This window comes from Camelus ferus, chromosome 12, assembly GCF_009834535.1.
Source record: "Camelus ferus isolate YT-003-E chromosome 12, BCGSAC_Cfer_1.0, whole genome shotgun sequence".
NCBI classification, from domain to species: domain Eukaryota; kingdom Metazoa; phylum Chordata; class Mammalia; order Artiodactyla; family Camelidae; genus Camelus; species Camelus ferus.
This window is the reverse complement of record NC_045707.1, coordinates 42,113,753-42,134,707: the sequence shown is the minus strand read 5'-3', so window position 1 is coordinate 42,134,707 and position 20,955 is coordinate 42,113,753. Positions and strand designations below refer to the sequence as shown.

Genomic DNA, 20,955 nt, shown 5'->3' with positions numbered 1-20,955 from the left:
AAGAAAAAAGAAAAAAAGAACACTGTGAACTCATCTACAACAGAAACAGACTCGCAGACATAGTAAACGATCTTATGGTTACTGGGGAAAGGGGATGGGAAGGGATAAATTTGGGAGTTTGAGATTTACAAATGTTAGCCACTATATATAAAAATAGATTTTAAAAAATGTTTCTGCTGTATAGCATAGGGAACTAAGTTCCGTATCTTATAACCTTTAATAAAAGACATGGAAACAAATATATGTATGTATACACATGACTGGGACATTGTGCTGTATACCAGAAATTGATACATTATAACTGATAAAAAATTTTTATTTATGATGGTTCTGAAGTACTATAAGAAATTACCATTTAACTAAAGTTTAATCAAAACTTAAACTATGTTAAGGCATTGTTTATGTCTTAAATGAACTTTAATTATTTGGAAGTTATATTTAGTATTTCTACCAACTTTTAGAAGGTAAGGTTAATTTTAGCCAGACATGTCATTTTTATAATGATTTGAATAAAGAGTAACTTTTTATGCATTATTAAGCAGATTGTTTTCAGATATGCACAAATTTAGATGATCAATTTTGGATTATTCTAGAAAAAACAATATGTAATAACTGCTGGGTATGAATTTATATAAGCCTGCTAAATAATAACTGTAAGACAAATCACGATATAAAACTCATTGAGGCATGTTTTCTGGAACTTAAAAGTCTCATCAACTATATCACCACTATACAAGGACACTGTAAAAATAAAAACTTGCTATGATAATGCTTAGTTTAAAGATATTATTTTTGTGACATCAGTGCCATGAATGAGTCTATTCTGGTGAAAATAGAATATTGTGAATAACTCTTTGAATTATCTTACTAGATTACCTTTGTTGCTAACTTGAAACATTATAACCATATCAATTTCTTATTATTCCAGTTTAATTCTTTCATTTCCGTCATAAAAGAGATGCTTAATAGATTGGAGTCTGAACATAAGACTAAACTGGAGCAACTTCATATAATGCAAGAACAGCAGAAGTAAGTAGGTTGCATATGAATTGCACATGGTCCAGGAGTAACTAATATTAAAGTTATACCATGATTGATTTTCTGGAAAATGGAACAGAAAAATTGAAGGAGTTCAATTTGACTGTATGTAAAACATATAAAATTTTTCCAACATGTTAAACTGAACTGAGCTGTTGAAAATCTGATTTCATTTCTGAGTACAAAAGTGTAATATGATGTAATCTTAACATTTTCTCTACATAAGGAAAATTTTGTTTCTGAGAAAATCTCTTGTCACATTAGCCATTGACATTGTAAACTCAGGATGCTGATCACCAAGAGCGCCACTTAAAAATACTTTTCGAATCTGTGAAACCCTGGTGTTTTGATTCCTCCCTTTCTCTTTTCTCTAACCCTAGATACATTTCTAGAGCACTCATTTCATATGTAGTAACACAATATCCATCTCTTTGTTTTTAGGGAGAAATTTCTAAATTATTTGCAAAATACTAGTATTCAAGGGAAGAGGGGAAAGGTGAAAATTATTCAGTGGAGAATGTCAGTTTTTTTTTTTTCTTTTTCTCAAATGCCAGTTTTTATAATCAAATCTCCACTATCTTCTTTGCCCCGGAGAAAAACACATGATTTTAGAATGCCTGTTAAAATTTAATCTGAGCCAAAAGACATCTGAAAATCAGTAAAATTACTATCAATTATGAGCAAGGTCCCCCAAAAGAAACTTTTTAGCTTCTGTTCCAGTGTAAGATGAAGGCTTCATGGAAGTAAATCCACAAGGTGTAAAATGACTCAAAATAGCCCGTTGTATGCTCTAAGTATTCCTTGATGTATATATTTATGGTTTGATGGATTGACTGTATTAACATAGGAACCCTGAAAAATAATCTTTAACCGTTTATAACAGAGAGGAATTTTCTATGTAGTATTTATACTTAAGGTGCAAATGAACCTTCTTTTTCATCTTCCTATCTAAATCTAACCTATTTTTCAAAGCATAGATCTTGCCCACATCACTCATTCAGTGATTATAGCATTTATTGTTAGAATCACAGATTCTGAACTTAATCACAGTAAATTCTTTATATCATATCTTGTCTCTTAGTGAGCTATAAACTCTCTGATGGTGAGAACTATACTCGCCTGGTTTTAAATAAAGCAAATAAATTCTCACTGAGTGAATTCTCCAGTAAATCTCAAATGTTGAGTTAAAAAAAAAAAAAGACTTGTATACAGATGTTAATTTGGGAAGCAAGCAGATACTAATAGTAAGTAATGAAAAAGATTACGACTGCCTTTAAAGAAAGAAGTTGCATTTTGTTTAGACTGTAATCAGTTCCTTGTGGATGAACTTTTTAGTACAAGTGTTTTAGAAACATGCATTCATGTATTTCTTTTTATTCCTTTGTCATAATGCCATTCTCTTGCAGATCTTTGGATATAGGAAATCAAATGAATGCTTCTGAGGAGACGAAAGTTACAAATGTTGGGTCTCAGGTAAGAAGATATTTGGATTATTCTAATTTTTGTAAAAAGTGCTTGACAGTGTGCTTCATTTCAGGGACTTCTGGTCTTTAAGCAATAAAATCAGAATATTTTTATGTCATTAAAGTGGTTGATTTTTTTCTATTTCAGCAGATTGACAAAGTCTTTAACAACATTGGGACAGACCTTCTGACTGGCGGTGATGCAGAAAATAAAGAGGATGGGTTACAGAATAAACATAAAAGAGTAAGTTTCTTTACTGTTCTTTTAGTACTCATATTTATTTATTTACGACTTACATGAACCACAAATTTTTGTTGGGAAATGCTATTTAGCTTAATAAGACATATTCTGTAATTATCTTTGTGAAATTTAAGTTGTCAGTGGAACATGACCTGACCCATGCTGAAAATAAAGATACTTAAAAATCTTAACTTCCTTTATTATTCAGCTTCCCATGTGGTAACATTTCTAGATTGCATGACTTCTTTGTCCTTTCTACTACACTTTGCCAGTCACATCCCTGGATAAATTCTACAGTGTCTCTTCTCTGCTTCTGATTTTGAATAATAAACTATAAAATTGTACTTTCTAATTGAAATTTTGGCTAGCATCCAATACAAAAAAATATGTCAGCTTTGAATTTCCGCTGATGACGGTTTTCTATTCATTCAACAAATATGAGTACTTGTATGTATGGAGCCAAGGAACTACTGGACATTGTGGTTTATAGAATTGCAAGGGAACATACTATGAGCTTGTAGTTTAGCAAAGTTGATGTTAAGAAAAAGATATATCAAATTTGATGCAGACATTAGCAGTGGAAGAAGTTATTTGTTCATGTAAAACAAAAGTTGTTTTTTTACTTCTTTAGCTTTTTGATAAGTTCCTAAAATATTTTCGTAGTGAAATAAATTACAGTTGAATAAGAACCTCCCAGTTTTATAAAGTGAAATCACCTAATTATGTTCTCATTGTCTGGAAGAAGATGATTCTAATGAATGGTTTTAGAATAATAATTTTATTATGATTTTCATACTGGAAATATTTTAGCACAGATCCTATAAGTTTCTACCTAAAGTTAAATCTTATAATAATATGCTGTGGCAATCATTAATACGGGACTAGTTTGCAAACTATTTGGTGTTGTCAGATGTACCACAAAGAAATCTTCTGTTTTACAAGTTGAAGTATGTGTGTTGCCAGTTGATTTTTTTCTTTTATTTTGTTTTAAGGCTTCACTTACACTTGAAGAAAAACAAAAATTAGCAAAAGAACAGGAGCAGGCACAGAAGTTGAAGAGTCAGCAGCCTCTTAAACCCCAAGTGCAAACGCCTATTGCTCCGGTCAAACAGGTCAGAGTTCATTTCTTTTGCATAATTCAAGCCTACAACTCTTAAGGAGTGAAGTAGTATAGAACTTAGTCTACCTACTAGTGTTTTATAATAATATATTTCAAAGATTATTTTAATATGTAGTTTCTAAGAAGTATGGACATAACAGATTTTCCAACAACTCCTCAATAGCCTGCCTAATGTATAATGTTTTGTGATAGTGCTTGTTACCAGTAAATAGGAAGCTAGATGAACAGGAAGATTTCTTAAAAAATAATTAGGACTCATCGTATTAATTCAACTCTGTTCTTTTTGAAATGATCAGGAATATTATATTCATGCATTTATGTACTTTTAAGCAAAAAGCAATTTTCACTTTTTGGCTTTTCAGTTATAGTCAGATTTGTAGCTTGACTGAGGAATACTTACCTATAGGTCCTGACCAGTATTTCCTGCTGTGTTCCAGGCACTGTTCTAGGTACTGGTGTTATAGCAGTAATTAAGGTCTCTGCTTGTAGAAAGTTTACACTCTTACTGGTTTCAGAAATAACTATCTTAAAAGCTTTCTTTAAATTATTTTTTTGTTACCTCTTAATCACTAAAATTCTTTCTCTGGGAAAAATCTTTGTAGGCCAAGAGGCAAAATAAAAAATATTTTGTAGGTACTTATATAAGAATAGAGAAAATAAATTTCCACAAAATTTTGATGAAATTCCAAATATAAAAACAATAGAGTATCCTTTTCTATAGTACAGATCTATCTAAAGAGAAGAATGCAGTTCTGTTTTTTAGTGGAGGGGTAATAGGGGAGACAACATTTCATTTAACTGGAATTTAAAGTTAGTGTTCCCTAATAACTAAAAACTTCCCCAGCTTGGGAAAGGAAACAGTCACCCAAGTCCAGGAAACACAGAGAGTTCCACACAGGATCAACCCCAAAAGGCACATAGTAATCAAATTGACAGAAATTAAGGATAAGAAGAAAATACTAAAATCAGCAAGAGAAAAGCAACAAATAACATAACTAGGGAACTCCCATAAGGTTATCAGCAGATTTTTCAGCAGAAACTCTACAGGCCAGAAGGGAGTAGCATGATGAAAAGGAAGAACTTACAACCAAGAATACTCTATCCAGCAAGGCTCTCATTCAGACTTGATGGGGAAATTAAGAGCTTCATGGATAAACAAAAGCTAAAAGAATTCAGCACCACCAAACTACCTTTACAACATATGTTAAAGGAACTTCTCTAGTCATCAAACCACACACACACAAAAAAAAAAAAAAAAAAAGAAGAAAGAGAAAAAAACCTACAAAAGATTGCTTTGGCAATTCAGGGTCTTTTATGGTTCCATATATATTTTGGAATTGTTCTAGTTCTGTAAAGAATGTTGTCAGTATTTGATAGGGATTGCATTGGATCTATAGATTGTTTTGGGTGGTACAGCCAGTTTGATAATGTTGATTCTTCCAATCTTTCCATTTCTTTGTATCATCTTCAATTTCCTTCATTAGTGTTTTACAGTTTTCAGACTATTGGAAACCTCCTTAGTTAAGTTTATTTCTAAGTATTTTGTCATTTTTGATGCAATGGAAATGTTTATGCCAGTTACACAATTCTGGTTTTTGAAGTGGGGGAAAAAGTGAATAAAAGGTTGTGAATGACAAAATATCCTTTTTTATGGGTGAGTTGTATTCCATTGCATATATATGCTACATCTTCTTTATCCATTCATCTATTGATGTGCACTTGGGATGCTTCCATATCTTTACAATGATAAATAATGTTGCTGTTCAAAAAAACAAATGTCCCAGTGAAGCCAGTACCACATCAAATGAGCCTCAGCTGTCCTTCCATCCTGATATAAAGCGTCAGCTAGTCTGTGGACTCCCTTTAGGCCATCTAGAATTCAGAATGCATATGTGTAATCTAAATATACATATTTATAAACATGCATAAGTAAATATATAAATTTAATGATAAACACTGTTCCTTATCATCAAATTGATTGCAAATGTTCATCTTTAAAAAGCCACATAAAAATATGTGGCAGGCTGAATTTGGCCTGTGAGCTGTGGTTTGCTTAGTCTACACTAAGACATGTAGACTGTTGAGCTTAATTTTAACTTGTCCTTTATAATATAGTTTATCAAATGTTTACTAATTTTAAAGTAATTTGGAATTCTTGGAGATAAAGTAATTTCCTCATGTTTTTCAGACTAAGGACCTGACAGACACATTGATGGATAATATGTCATCTTTGACCAGTCTTTCTGTTAGTACCCCTAAAATTTCTGCTTCAAGTACCTTCAATTCTGTTCCTTGCACGGGCCTTGGCATGATGTTTTCTACATCAATTGATAATACAAAGAGAAATTTAACAAATGGCCTAAATGCTAATGTGGGCTTTCAGACTTCAGGATTCAACATGCCAGTTAATACAAACCAGAACTTCTTCAGTAGTCCAAGCACACCTGGAGTGACCAAGATGACGCTGGGAACACCTTCCACTTTGCCAAACTTCAATGCTATGAGTGTTCCTGCTGCTGGTGCGAAGCAGACTCAACAAAGACCCACAGATATGTCTGCTCTTAATAATCTCTTTGGCCCTCAGAAACCCAAAGTTAGCATGAACCAATTATCACAACAGAAACCAAATCAGTGGCTTAATCAGTTTGTACCACCTCAAGGGTCTCCAGGTATGGGCAGTTCAGTAATGGGAACACAAATGAACATGATAGGACAATCTGCCTTTGGTATGCAGGCTAATCCTTTCTTTAACCCACAGAACTTTGCACAGCCACCAACTTCTATGACCAGTAGCAGTTCAGCTAGCAATGATTTAAAAGATCTTTTTGGGTGAGGCGTCTTGCTCCTATTTTTAAAGGATTACTTCAGTTTTAATCATGAGTGAACTGATTTACATCTTTATATAGTTGGCTTGGAGGAACTACTTCTATGGGAAAGTGAATGGTTCTGAGGCAGAAAACACCTGTTTTCATTCCAGCATAGTACTTGTATGGACTACTAACAGTTGAGGTTTTTAAAGCACTGAGGATTTTTTCCTCTTACCAATTCCTCTTCAGGTTTTAAAAAGATCCAACCCATATCAGTTTCAACGAGAAAAAAAGACATCTAAGTATCTTGCAGGATTTTTAAATCAGTTGTTTATTTTGGCTTGTAAATTTTGGTGTTATTTAAAAAATTGAATTGATGGTAATTGCAAGTTTCATCTCAAATACTACATGGTACATAGTCTGCCTTCACAAGTCATTAGTCTTCATTTTAATACATGAAAAATCTTGATGCTGTATTGATTTGTTTGCATTTAGTGTGACTGAGTGAGAAAATGATAAGCATAACAAAAAAGATCAGGTCATTTGCTTTTTCCAATCTTACCACTTCTCAGATGAACTAATGTTTAGTATGAAAGACTTAGCAAATACTGCAAAATTTAACTTAACCTTGATTTCATTGGCTTAAAGTAAACTATCATAAATGCAAACTCATCATTGTAAATTATATTTTAGCATGGTCTGTCTCAAATAGTAATGTATTTTTCTGCGTTTACTTGGATATGTTTAGAATCACTTTTTTCCTACTGTATCACAGACAGAAGAGGTATGTACTGATTTGTACAGATAATTAACAAAAGGCCTCCCGCGTGATTTCCCTGACTACTGCCTTCATATTTCATTTTGAATTCAAACTTCTGAGGTTGCAGCCTATATGAATTGCATTTTCAAAAGGAGATTTGTAAGAATTAAACTATATTTAATGAGTAAACTTTTGAGATTTCTGCTGTATTGTTTCAAAGGTAATAAACTTTACTTCTCTAAAAATGAGCAGTTGTATCTTCTGGCTACCAACAGATAAAATTTTCAGCTTGTCATGATAAAGTCTGACTTCATCAATCACTGCAACTGAGGTTTAATTCTTTTATAGGAATTTCAGGACATTTTGTTCGAATATTTTTATGTCCGTAATTACCTATTTTTAGGAAGAAAATAAATTCTAACAGGAAACATACTTTCTTTTTCAAAGCCTTTCTCTGATACCAGTTTTTCTTTGAATTGCTGATTAGCCAACCCCAGAGTCTTATGCTATAAATGTCATTTGATTTTCTTAAATTATATTCCATCATTATAACTTTAAACTGATCTTTCAGAGAATTTTATATGTATTATAACTGCTGCCATAGAGTTTGTGATTTTTAATTACCTGAAACCAGTGATCATTTAAAATAAATGATCTGAAGTTTAGTGTGCTGATACTACATTTATTCAAGGAAAAAATACATACACACAGACTAAATGTATACATTGAACATACAGTACTTGATTATAAAATGTAAGTTAATGATAATATTGCTGGCAGCATTCAGGAATAGGGTACTTCAGAAAATAAAAAGCTTTCTTCTGGTTTCTGTATGAGCTATAGTTTGTTACATGGCTATAGAAAAAGGACTCATAAGAATGCTGAAGAAACTTATCCAAGAAATGAAGCACTAGGAAGATCAAATGTTTTTGTCAAATACATTCATACCTTGACCAGGTTATCTGTCTTGTTTGTAACACACTATTAATATCTATATTGAGAAAAGCTTACTTATGGAATAAAATTGCTTAATGTTGAAGAATTTTTCTTTGTAACGATTACTGTTCATTAGGAAGTTGCTTTTATTTTGTAAAATAACTTTATGTCAGTGTTGAACTCCTAATTAGAAGAAAAACTTAATATAACAGCTTGTAATTTGAACTTCTAGATATAAAATAGATTATTTGAAAACATGTAATTCTTAGGTAATTTTCACATCTTGAAATTTGCTTGTTCATTGAGGTAATGGTGCTATATTTTTAGGAAATTTTCTACAATTTTTTTTACTTTCTTGAAGATATTTTGTGTGTCGTTTCAATCAGTTGAACTGTTACCATTGCCTTTTTCTGTTGAGAAATTGTTTCTAAGAAATAGTGCTATTTTTAGCCTTGTGAAGAAAAATATTCACAATACTAGATCACCTTAAAATTATTTCTGACATTGACAGCGCTTAAATCCCCTGTGCTTAGAGTAGAAATTGGTAGGTTAAACAAAGCACCTCACCTATAGATAAAAATTACCAGAAAGATTCCCTTTTGAGTGGTGGTTTATTCTCCTAATGTTTAAGCGTGTGATATATGTAGAGGATGTAACAAGGGAAATGGGAATAGACTATGTAATGTGACTGGGGTTTGACTGTTTTTGTTTTTATTTTGAAATGCTTATAACCCTTCTTTCCACCTGAATAAGTTAAGAAAGTAGGTTTTTGTTATTTTTTAACTGTAAAATACCTCACATGGTTGCTTTTACATATTAAAGGAAAAGGTGTATGTGAAAGTACCTCATAGCAAGCACAGAGTATGCACCAAATAAATTTTAGCTTTGATAAAAACATTCCATATTAAGTTGTGATTTCATGCTTTGTTATTTACTGGTCTAAATAATTTTAGAACAAAACAAATTATAAGAATTCAAACTATATAGGATTTTAAAAGATTATGTTGTTGGCCTTCAAACTGGTAACTATGACACTTATATGTCTTACTTTACAAACCAGTATGTGAAATTTATACCTGAAACAAAAATTTCAGAGTATCTTTAATACATAAGTATAGTCTGACATTTTTTACTCTATCATATTAATTAAAAAAAAAAAAACAAACCTGGTTACAGTCCCTAAAAGGATTCCATGATACAGTTTAAGTAAAACAGATAATTCAGCACTCTCTTTCTCCCAGAGGATGAAGAAACAGAGGGTCAGAGATTTACATGGCCTAACTCAAGGAGGTCAGCCAGGGACAGAAACTAGATTTTTTTTTTCTCCTGGTCTGCAATCTCTCTACCATGTTGACATCCTTTATATTCTTTACTGTGTGAATTCTTCTGGAGTTGCTTTTGTTGAGATGGTTTAATGTAGTAAGTATTGTGTGTTCATTGCTTTTTCAGTCCCATAGATATATTTATGTTGGAAACATTGGCACTGAAGAAGGAGAGGACAATGATAGAAATAGAAATGATCAAATAGTCAAAATCAGCTTCTGGGCTACTTCTGTGAATTGTCGATGAGGAGGGGTTGGGGAGCCAGGTTAGCAGTGCTTGCATTGCCCAGACATGTAGTAGAATTAAAGCATATAACCTTGAGGAGGGGGGCAGTACAGTGGAAAAAGTCATTTAACCAAAATAGAACTTGTTAGATATTAGAAACTTCTATCCAAAGCAGCCGAGTTGCTCCAGCCACTGATGGAGGATTTAACTACCCTGGAGTGCAACCACATTAAAAAGTAAAAATAGATGAAATAAATTGTAATAATATATTTTATTTAACTTAATAGAGCCGAAATATCTTTTCAACATGGAACTGATACAAAATTTAATGATGTATTTTACTTTTTTTTTTTGTACTTAGTCGTGAAGTCCAGTATGTATTTTACACTTAGCCTATCTCAATTCTTGCTAGTCACATTTTCAGTACTTAGTAGTCATGTGTGGCTAATAGCTACTATGTTAGACAGGGTAAGTATATATAGAAGGTAAGAAGCCAGAGTGAACTATGGCAGTTAGCAACTTACTGTCTCCTAGCTCCAAATGCATCCTTCTTTGCCCTGCTTTGTGGTACTCGAGCTGGACCCTACAAATGGGTCTCCTTTGCCGCCAGCCTGGCAGAATGTTAGGCTTCATTGGTAGAGGGCCCTAAAGTGGCATTGCAAAGCAATAGCAGCAAGAAGTCACGTCTCACCTGGATTCTGGTTCTCCATTTTATTTCACTGCAGGAGTCCAGCAGCCTGAGCGTAGTAGCTCCAGCACTGCCTCAGGTCACATTCTCCCATCCCTGCTACCACTTTGGAGCAGCTCCATTGGGCTGCTTTCAGCCACTCCCTCAAGCAGGTCTCTCCTCGCTGGCCTGCTGACAGATGCTTCACCACTGGTGGGCTGAATATTCCAGTGGAAACCACGCCTTTGCTGAGGAAGTGTGGTGCTCAGCTTGAGGGGTTGGAGTGGGGAAGAGAGCCTCTCCCAGTCTTTTAGTTCCTTAATTTTTTCTTTTTACTTTCTTCCAGCCTAGAGGTAGTAGCTGTTTTTTGTTTGTGTTTTTGCAATCGCTACTTCTGAACTCCTTAGAGTCGTAAGATGCCTTTAAACAGTTAGCCACCTTCTACTAGTTAGTAATTGTTTCATTAAAATTTCCCTGTCCAGATATCTGGTTTGGGCTCCTGACATCACCTCTGATAAGACTCCTCAATCTACTACGCCATTTAAAAAAGGGGCCATAGATATATATATTTTTGCTGCTAAGAAAAGCCATAGAAAATTATAAATATGTAGCCTATATTAAATCTTTCCTTTCTAAAAGTTCTTTTGAAATATACCTTTAGTGGAAATATAACTTAGTGACTCTAATTATACCTATTTGGTGCAGTTTCAGTTTTTATCTTTGTTCCTCTACTTTTTGAATATATGTTCTTTTGTGCGGTGGCCTACATTGCTGGGAAAGCCAGTGTTTGGCCTTCATATAAAAGTAAATGAGATTGAGACTAATGTTCAGAGTTTGAATGTAGGAATCAACATTCATGCAGTGATCAAACAAAAGTCAAATGTGAGGCATGTCCATGGGCACGTTAGGAGAAGAGAGTGTGTGGACTTTGGAGCCACGTAAAGTTGGGGCTTGAGGGGGCATGTTTTAGAAGAAATTTCAGGCATTTAACAGCATTCATGCTCTATGGAGGTAGGATGGGATGCTACACGTTTGTTAATGTTGGAATAGATCCAAAATTGTTTTTAAGAAAGTCTCTTAAGATCACTTTTGTGAAGGGATAGAGATGCCTCTCCCTGAGGTGGTATCCTCACTAGACTGCTCCAGTTTCAGAAGGGTCTGGCATCTCTACCCCAGCTCCAATGATCATATGGAGCTGACCCTAATCAGCCTTCTTATCTATACCCAGATACTTGACAAAGAACAACTTTTGACTCTATTGCCCAATATTCAAAATCTCATTTTTGAGAAATGTTTATGGAGGAGGCCAAAAATTGAGTAATCCATCTGTTTCTCTGGAAAATTCTGAAAAATTAAACCTTCTATGGAGACCCCTATGCCTGGATTGCCTTGTTTTGGCCACACATCAGTTGTTTTGGACTATATTGTGATACATATTCGTGCGAGGGATGACGCTGGTACACTCTAACGTACAATAGCTTTTTGAGGACCCACAGGAGAAATTTCAGGTTTCAGCTGAGGAGTAAATGTGCTTCTAAGCAACTAGTTTGCTCTTCTCTTTTAAAGTCTCCGAATAAGATAACAAATCACATATTAACAGCTGGGAGTTTCAACCAAATTGGCAGTCCATCTGTAGCAAATGTATAGGACATTTAGTAGTATGTATTGCTCAGTACTTACCTTTTGGCTTTAAGTGATTTTTAAAATTCTTATTTCTCCTTTGCTCTGATTTCCATTTTTAAAAAAGAGTTTTGTATTATGTCCTTAGAAATTCTTATTTTAGAATAAGGTAGAGTGTAAATAAGTATATGGAGTGAATGAGTTTAAATCTTGTCTCTTTCACTAACTGACCAGAGTAAGTTTTCTCAGCTATAGAACGAGGATCATGTCTTACAGGCTTACTAGGATGAAATGAAGTCAACATGTGTGAAGCGCCTGACAAGGCTCCTGACATATGGTAAGTGCTCAGTGGATATCCCTACCTTGCTTATGATGGACATAGACCTCTAAAATAATATCTGCTTACATGAAGACCAGATGCTTCACCATTGTTTGAATACATTTACTTTTTAAAAATGAACCCAAAATCATTTATAGGTTTGTCCCTGTGAGATTCTTGGGATATGAATAGTAATGAGATATAGGCCTTGCCCTCAAGGCATTTGTACTGTGCTTATAAAGGCAGCTGAGTAACTAGACAGTTACAGGACAGTGCAGCGTATGCTGTGACAAGACTACATAGGCGAGGTGGCCAACCTAGACTAGAGGAGTAGGGAGGGCTTCTTCAGAGGAGATGGGGCCTGAGCTCAGCCTTGGCAAGAGCCTTTTGAAAATTGTTTGTGATGCTATCAAATGATTACTTAGGAATTACATTTCCCTAAATTAAGCTGGACCCTCTGGGGAGGGAGTTAGAGCAGGCAACTCCCAAGTTCCTTTTGAATTCAGAGATTACATGAAAATTGCTTGAATTAAGGAAAGTCTGATCAAATGACTTGATTACCAGGAAAAGTGGAATTAATGTTGGCTGAATAAGCTAGGGATGACACCAACACAAAGTAAAATAAGTGAGCTATAGTGTTACTTTTTCATAATAACTTATGCATCATTGAACATTTCAGAAATTTAAGGATCCACACTTGTGAGCTCAGTAAAGGTACACTGAATAGATAAATAAATCTACTTTAAAACAATGGCTGGTTTCTGGGGGGAAAAATGGCATAAATGTATGTAGTCAGTAAGCCACCAGAAGATGTCACTGTCTCCCAAGTAATGGTCCATTACCTTGGCTCTTTTTCAGGTACATTTTTAAACACTGACAGACAGGCTGTGACAGATTGATGTCTGGCCTATAGTTTCGTATCTTTAAGAAGGATAGGCCCTCACAGGAAATACTTGTTAAGGTGTGTAGGTTTGTTCCATGTTGATTCTTGATGCCCTGGATAAATGAACCCTATTTTCCACTTCATGTAATGGAATTACCTGGACCCTCTGGGTTTCATCTGTGCTTTCAAAAAAAGTGAATGTGGTAAAACATTCTTAAAATATCCTCTCTGATCTTGACTTCCTCCCACATTTTCAGGTTGCATTATTATGATGCAGCTGCATTTGTTAAATTAGCCAATTTTCTAGGATTTGAGGCCTTAGACACAATCCAAGATATTCTTGAGGTGTGTATTTTTTTTTTAGGTCAGCGTTCATGGTGTGTAAAGCAAAACTGGAATGTTTTTCCACATAGTATTAATGGGATGAAATAAACCAGTATTTCCCCAATTATTCATAAATAGGGATTTCAGTCTATCTGAACCAATATATACCAATAAATAATAGGTAGTAACATGTTAAAGAAAAATAAATTATCTTTACATCCAGAAAACAGACTCAAAAACTGATAATCTAGAGTCTTGTGTTGGGGGCTGTGGAGTGTGATTCTCCAGGATTAATAATTTGTTAAAGGCAGCCAGTGACAGCCAACAGATGAGGACTTGGGTGTGATCTCTTCTTCAGTTATGCCCAATACCTCAAAAGAGCTAAGTACATCACTTGTCTTCTCCGTGCCCGTTGGCTTCTACAGTCAGGTCGAGTAGTCCGCCCAACTTAGTTCTCTTGGTAGTTACAACCTCAAAGAAGCAGTGAAGAATGAAGTTTAAGTGTTTCATAAATGTAAGGAGTTTGTGTAAATTCTTCTATTGAAAAATGCAAAGTACTCAGATTATTCCATGCTGTGTAAAGACATCCTACATTTCTGTATTTTGATTATTTGACTTCACATAAAATTTTCATGAATAGGGAAAGATTGGGATTTTTTTTCATTAATTGATAAAAATTTTAATTTTCATTAACTGGGAAAAATATTTAAGCAATTACACTGATGAACTGAAAGTAGAACTTGATGTGTTTCTAGGGTCTCCAGTCTTGTGTTTGCAAAGTATTATAGAGACATTTTATTTGTATAATAATGGTAGAAAATTATGTTCCTATAACTTAGGAACACAGAGCCAAATTAATTGAATTCCAGGACCGAGCTCACAATGAGCTGAAATATAATGGGATTAACAGTACTTTATCATGGACTGGAAGCAGTGCTGTATAATGAAGTGAGTATTTGTAATTAATTGGTTCAAATCCCGATTCCACAAAAACTGTGACTTTGGACAAGTTCTTGAGTTTGAGCCTCAGTATGCTGACATATAAAATGGAAATAATATGTTTGGTCATTCTATCTTGTTATTTCTAGTTTTTCATTCTCCTTTGTGAGAAGGAAATGAGATCAGGAAACGTTGGAAAGACAGGAAAGGAAGCAATTACTACAGAGTAAGATAAAGGTTCCCATTAGCCTCCCTCTCCTTGGAAGGGTGAGTGTCTTAGACTTGGGGGGATGGGAGCAATCTTAATCCAGGGGCCGGTACATCAGTGTTTTATGTTAATTTCTCTTTATTTTACTTTTGATTTTCCCTATTTTGGGGTGGAACTTTTTAGTGAAAGCAGCAGATTAGTATGTAATCTCAAAACCAGCACCCTGTTTTATTTCTAAAATGTCCATGGTTGCTAGCCCAAGCTTACCTATACAGTCATCCCTGTGTCTGTGGGGGATCGGTTCCAGACCCCCCCCATAGCTACCAAAAATCTCAAAGTTCAAGTCCCTTAGCCAGCCCTCTGTATCCACAGGTGCAGAACCTATGGGTATGGAGGGAAGACTGTAGTTAGGTGCTCAATGATGTTTTTAAAGGCACAAGAATTCTAAGAACATCTTTCCTGAGTTTCCAGTCTTTAGGACCCATGGTGGGATTTATAGGATCACAATGTACTGTGTATTGTGGTGACACAAGCCCAGGAAATGGGCTTAAGAACTTAGTCCCCAATCTCCACATTCTACTGGCCAGGATACCTTGGGCAAAATTGAGTCTTGGTTTCTCTATATGCTTATTTGTAACACAAGTGGTTGTAAGAAAAAAATGAGATACTTTAAAGTGCTTTGGATACAAGTTTGACTATTAGTAAAACAATGTCTAGAAGTGCAGTGAAAAAAATCAAGTTTTATATACAGTCAGATTAGTACTAATGATAGTTATCAACAATGTACAAATTGTAAAGAATTGAGAGAAGTCCTGGATAAAATAGAAAGTTTTATGCTGGTATCAGTATGTTACAGGGAGCAGGGGAGAGGAGTATGGAACTGAAGTGTACAATGGGGCCTGGAAGGCGGCCACAGAATTGAGGAGAAAAGGTACTTCAGGAAGATTAGTTGTCTTCATTACCTATGTTTCTTTATGAAGTTTCTCATCCTAAAAGGTGAATAATTGGGTCATTATCTCTGAGCTTTGTTAAAATTCTCCACCTAACACTTTGATTGGATTTGATGAAATTATTTTCTTGAATTCATATTATCTTCAGGTTGTTTGAAATTTGTTCATTTTGTCATGGTTGTTGTTTGCCAAGTTAGATTGGAATGACTTGGCTTACAATCAGCTTATGAGCCCCACTTTTTTCACTGTTGGGAGACTGGAGTTCTACCTAAAATTGAATTGGACAGTCAGGCTTGCCCTCATGGTGTTAAGTAGAGGTGGTCTTAGCATTATAGAATTTGGGTTTTTACATTATTGATATAGTCAAGATTCTTTATGAGGAGCAGAATCTATCTTAGCTAGAGTAAACTAAAAAGAGGTCAGTTTGTTATAAGGATGTGGGTATTTCATGAAATCCAAGGGTAGAAGGATAGCTGGGTCTAGACAGACAGAAACTAGAAGGCTGTTAGAAACAGACACCCTCGCCCTGCTAAAGTTTCATTCTGTTTCATTCCTCTCACTCTTGGTCAGACCAGTGTTCTCTGCATCTCCAGTCCATAAAGTGAATGTAGCCACCCTCCCAGTTACAGTTCCTGGGCCCTGAAAGTTAACTGCAGTCTTTCAATTCCAAAGTTAAATTACAGGAGAATTTGGCATCTGATTGGCTCAGTAGGGTGCTGGTGTCCATCCGTGGTTCACCCAACAGTGGTCAGAGGAGATGGGAAACCTTATAGCATATACAGGACTTTTGGAGACCTGTCACTATTAAAGGGGAGAGGTGGGGAAGGGAGGAAGTTCCCTGAGAATGAGGAATTGATATGACCTGGGCAAGCACCTCTAAAGATACACAGAATGACTGATGGGAAGTCATCAAATACATGTCAATGGCTGGATTTTTTCCTAATATCAGTCTACACATCCCCAGCACAGACCAAAGCTTTAGTCTCATAGCCCTCAGGGGTTTCTGCTCTGCACATAATTTCCTCTATCTTTGCTGTATTTGATATTTTGAGATGGGGAGCACACGTTTTAATGTTCTACTGTAATGACTGAATTATATAAAGCTCAAGATCATTGCTCCAGCATTGTTTTCTACCATGTGGTACACTCACCCAACTCTCTGAAACTATGCAAGTTTCCTCCCTGGTACCATGATCTCTCATGCAAGTCTTTTCTCCCATACTTTTTTTCTTTTGTTTGCGTCAGTTTCTTTTTTAATTGAAGTATATAGTCAGTTACAATGTGTCAATTTCTGGTGTACAGCATAATGTTTCAGTCATACATATATATATTCATTTTCATATTTTTCAATATAGGTTACTACAAGATATTGAATATAGTTCCCTGTGCTATACAGAAAAAAATTTGGTTTTTTTTATCTATTTTATATATAATAGTTCATATTTGCAAATCTTAAACTCCCAATTTATCCCTTCCCACCCCCTGGTAACCGTAAGTTTGTTTACTATGTCTGTGAGTCTATTCTGTTTTGTAGGTAAGTTCATTAGTGTCTTCTTTCTTTTTTTTTTTTCATATCCCACATATATGCCTCACTCTTTATCATTCCTGAAAGCTTACCTTATCATCCCCTCTTCTAGGAAACCCTCTCCCACTTCCATCAGCAAGCTAAGTTAGGTGTCCTTACCTGTACTCCCATTTCTCTGTATGTAACAATTACTATACCATACAGACTCATTCATTTTCTGTTTTTGTTTGTTTGTTTCTTCAAGGAAAACATCAGTTCAACTCATACCACCAGTGCCTCAAAAGGATCTGCCACATAGTAGGCCCTCAAGAAAAGTAACAGATGAGTAAATGAATAAAATGAGCCTCAATTCTGGAAAGTCTGGCTTGATATTTTCTTGTTTCTTCTATCAACAGCTCTTGTGTAGAAGTTAAGAGTATAGGCTCTGATGCCAGACTTCCTAGGTCCATATCCCATCTCTGCCTGATTTCTTAGCTGTGTGAACTTGAGTAAGTTTACTTAAAAATCTCTCTACCTCAGTTTTCTCATCAGTCGATGACATAATGATGATACATCCCTGAGAGAGTTGTTGTGGGCATTAAGTGCTTAATGTCTGGCACTGAGAGAGGGCTCCATAAATGTTTGCTGTTACTATCATCAGCTATCTAAACTGCCACCAAAAGACTTTTGTAGATTCAAGTGTGTTTTCATGAGCAATGCATTCTGCAGGAATGGTTAGTGCTCATGGCAGTCATTGACCCTTAAGAGAGATTCATGTGGTCTTTGCCTAGTAGTGCTTCCATTATGTGCCCTAAGAGATTGGTAATCTAAGGGTATCTGGGGATTGAGGAATAGGTTAGAAGCTTCACCAGGGGATGCTTTCTGTGGCAAGAGATTGTGTTTATCTTATTTTGATTGTATTTGATTTTGATGAATGAGTGAGCATTTTGGTGAGAGGTAAAGGCTTGTTGTTGAGGGGATTAGATGTGTGATTCCCTGGAGTCTCAGCTTCTCAGCCTTGAGGGGTTGTGAGTGGCAAGGTTAGTGGCCAGAAACTATATCTTTAAAAGTACAGGGATGGACAAGAGCTTTTGCAGAAACTGAAACGCTGCTTCTAAAATTTAAATGGAAGTGCAAAAGACAGAATAGCCAAAACAATTTTAATAAAAGAACAAAGTTGGAGGACTTTGATTTCCCAATTTCAAAACTTACTATAAAGCGACTGTCAAGACAGTGTGATATTGGGAGAAGGATAGACATAAAGATCAATAGAATAGAATTGAGAGTCCAGAAATAATTCTTTATATTTATATTCAATTGATTGTTGACAAGAGTGCTAAGGCAATTCATTGGAGAAAGGATACCCTTTCTAACAAATGATGCTGAGACAACTAGATGTCTACATGCAAAAAGATGAACCTAGATGCTTACCTTATACCATACATAAAAATGAACTCAAAATGGATCATAGACTTAAATATAAGAGCTAAAACAATTAAACTATTAGAAAAAGAAAATAGAAAATCTTCAAGACCTTAGGTTAGGCAAAGATTTCTTAAGTATATGAACAAAACTACAGTCTTGGAAAGAAGAAAATTGATACATTGGACCTCACTTCATCAAAATTAAAAATGTTTGTACTTCAAAATACAGCATAAGGAAAATGAAAAGACAAGCAGCAGACTGGGAGAAAATATTTGCAAATCACATTATCTGGTAAAGGATTTGTACTGAGAAAATACACTCCTACACCTCAACAATAAGACACACACACACACACACACACACACACAAACCCTGTTTTTAAAATGGACAAAATATTTGAATAGAAATTTTATCAAAAATGTCATTCTAAGTGAAGTAAGCCAGAAAGAGAAAGAAAAATACCATATGAGATCACTCATATGTGGAATTAGAAAAAAAAAAAAACAAACATAAATACAAAACAGAAAAAGACTCATAGACATAGAATACTAACTTGTGGTTGCCAAGGGGGTGAGGGGTGGGAAGGGACAGACTGGGATTTCAAAATTTGTAGATACTGACAGGCATATATAGAATAGATAAACAAGATTATACTGTATAGCACAGGGAAATATATACAAGATCTTGTGGTGGCTCACAGCGAAAAAAAAATGTGACAATGAATATATGTTTGTTCATGTATAACTAAAACATTGTGCTCTACACTGGAATTTGACACAATGTTGTAAAATGACTATAACTCAAAAAAAAGAAAACAAATTTTATCCAAAAAAAAAGATGTATCAGTGACTAATAAGCACATGAAAAGTTGGTCAATGTCATTAGTCATCAGGGAAATGCAAATTAAAACCACGATGAGATACCATTTCATACCCACTAAAATGGTTATACTAAAAAAAGACAGACAACAAATATTGGTGAGGATGTCAGGAACGGTAACCCTCATACATTCTAGTGGGACTGTAAAATAGTGCTGCCACTTTGTAAAATAATCTGGTAGTTTCTTAAAAGGTTAAATCCACCGATTCCACTCATAGATATTTCCCCAAGAGAAATGAAAAGATAGGTCCACAGAAAGATTTGCACACAAATGTTCTTAACAGCTTTGTTCATAATAGCCAGAGATTGGAAGTAACCTAAATGTCCACCAACAGGTCCATGGTTAGACACAGTGTGGTATGTCCATACACTGAAATATTTCGCAGAAAGCAAAAAAGGAGGAACAAACCACTGATACAAATTGTGACATGGACAAACCTGAAAATCATTATGTGAAATGGAAGAAGCCAGACACAAGAGACCATATATTGTGTGGTATACAGTGTGTTGATTCCGTTTATATGAAATGTCCAGTAAAGGCAAACCTATAGAGACAGAATGATTGATGATTGCCTGGGGCAGTGTGGGGGCTGGGAGATGGGGATTAACAGTGAATATGAGGGAACTTATTGGGGTGATAGAAATGTTCTATCTGCTTTATGTTTTATGGTGATGCTTGCACAACATGATAAATTTACTAAAAATCACTGATTGTCCACTTGAAATGCAAATATGATATGCAAAATATAGTTCAGTAAGGTTGGAGGAGGTAGTAGGGTGGAGGTGGGGGTGAGGAGAAGGGAGTGGGGAGGGAGAGAAAGAGAATGAGAACAGTGCTGGCTGGCTCCAGACTGTTTGGATCCGAAACCCTGCAAGTCTAACCCCTCTTTGCCTCAGTTTCCTGTCAGTGAAGTTGGGGAATATAAGTTAACTACCCACAAAGCAGTGTTGGAAAGATTATGATAACACGTAAACAATGCTTAACATAGAGTTTGGACCTTAAAGAGAGCTCAGTAAGTATTAGCCATAATAATAACAATAATGGTTATTATTGGTGGTGGTATTTAACCTACCAAGGATCCAGCTCTGATTTAGATCAACTTAATTCAAGTCCTGGAGAAGGATTTGGACTGTGCCTTGCAGAGGGCAGTGACTGGTCTGTGGAAATGACTCCCTGGAGCCTGAGAAGCTGAAGCATGGGACTTGTCAGTTGTTGCAGGCCAGGGGCTTGGAGCACTGGAGCCTCACAGATGAAGGCTGTCTCTTCACGGCAGCATCATTTATGGCGGGGGCATCCTGCTGCCCATAAATATGGGAGCAACAT

At 35.3% G+C, this 20,955-nt stretch overlaps 2 protein-coding genes across 6 annotated transcripts in view; both read left to right on the top strand.

Moving 5' to 3' along the window:
• SCYL2 (SCY1 like pseudokinase 2) overlaps nt 1-9,262 on the top strand; it is a 55,788-nt gene extending 46,526 nt beyond the window's left edge. For 4 of the 5 annotated variants that reach the window (XM_032493550.1, XM_032493554.1, XM_032493552.1 and 1 more), the window contains 5 exons: nt 929-1,029; nt 2,445-2,511; nt 2,650-2,745; nt 3,735-3,854; nt 6,051-9,262. In XM_032493550.1, the coding sequence (XP_032349441.1) occupies nt 929-1,029; nt 2,445-2,511; nt 2,650-2,745; nt 3,735-3,854; nt 6,051-6,695 (1,029 nt within the window). In that variant the 3' untranslated portion in view covers nt 6,696-9,262. The remainder of the gene's footprint in view (nt 1-928; nt 1,030-2,444; nt 2,512-2,649; nt 2,746-3,734; nt 3,855-6,050) is intronic. The other variant, XM_032493553.1, reaches the window with a different exon arrangement.
• A 3,306-nt stretch (nt 9,263-12,568) lies between these two features.
• Nucleotides 12,569-20,955, top strand: part of SLC17A8 (solute carrier family 17 member 8) — a 54,652-nt gene continuing 46,265 nt past the window's right edge. The window contains exons 1-2 of the mRNA XM_006193335.3: nt 12,569-14,674; nt 17,593-17,836. The gene's annotated coding sequence lies outside the window, so the exon portion shown is untranslated. The remainder of the gene's footprint in view (nt 14,675-17,592; nt 17,837-20,955) is intronic.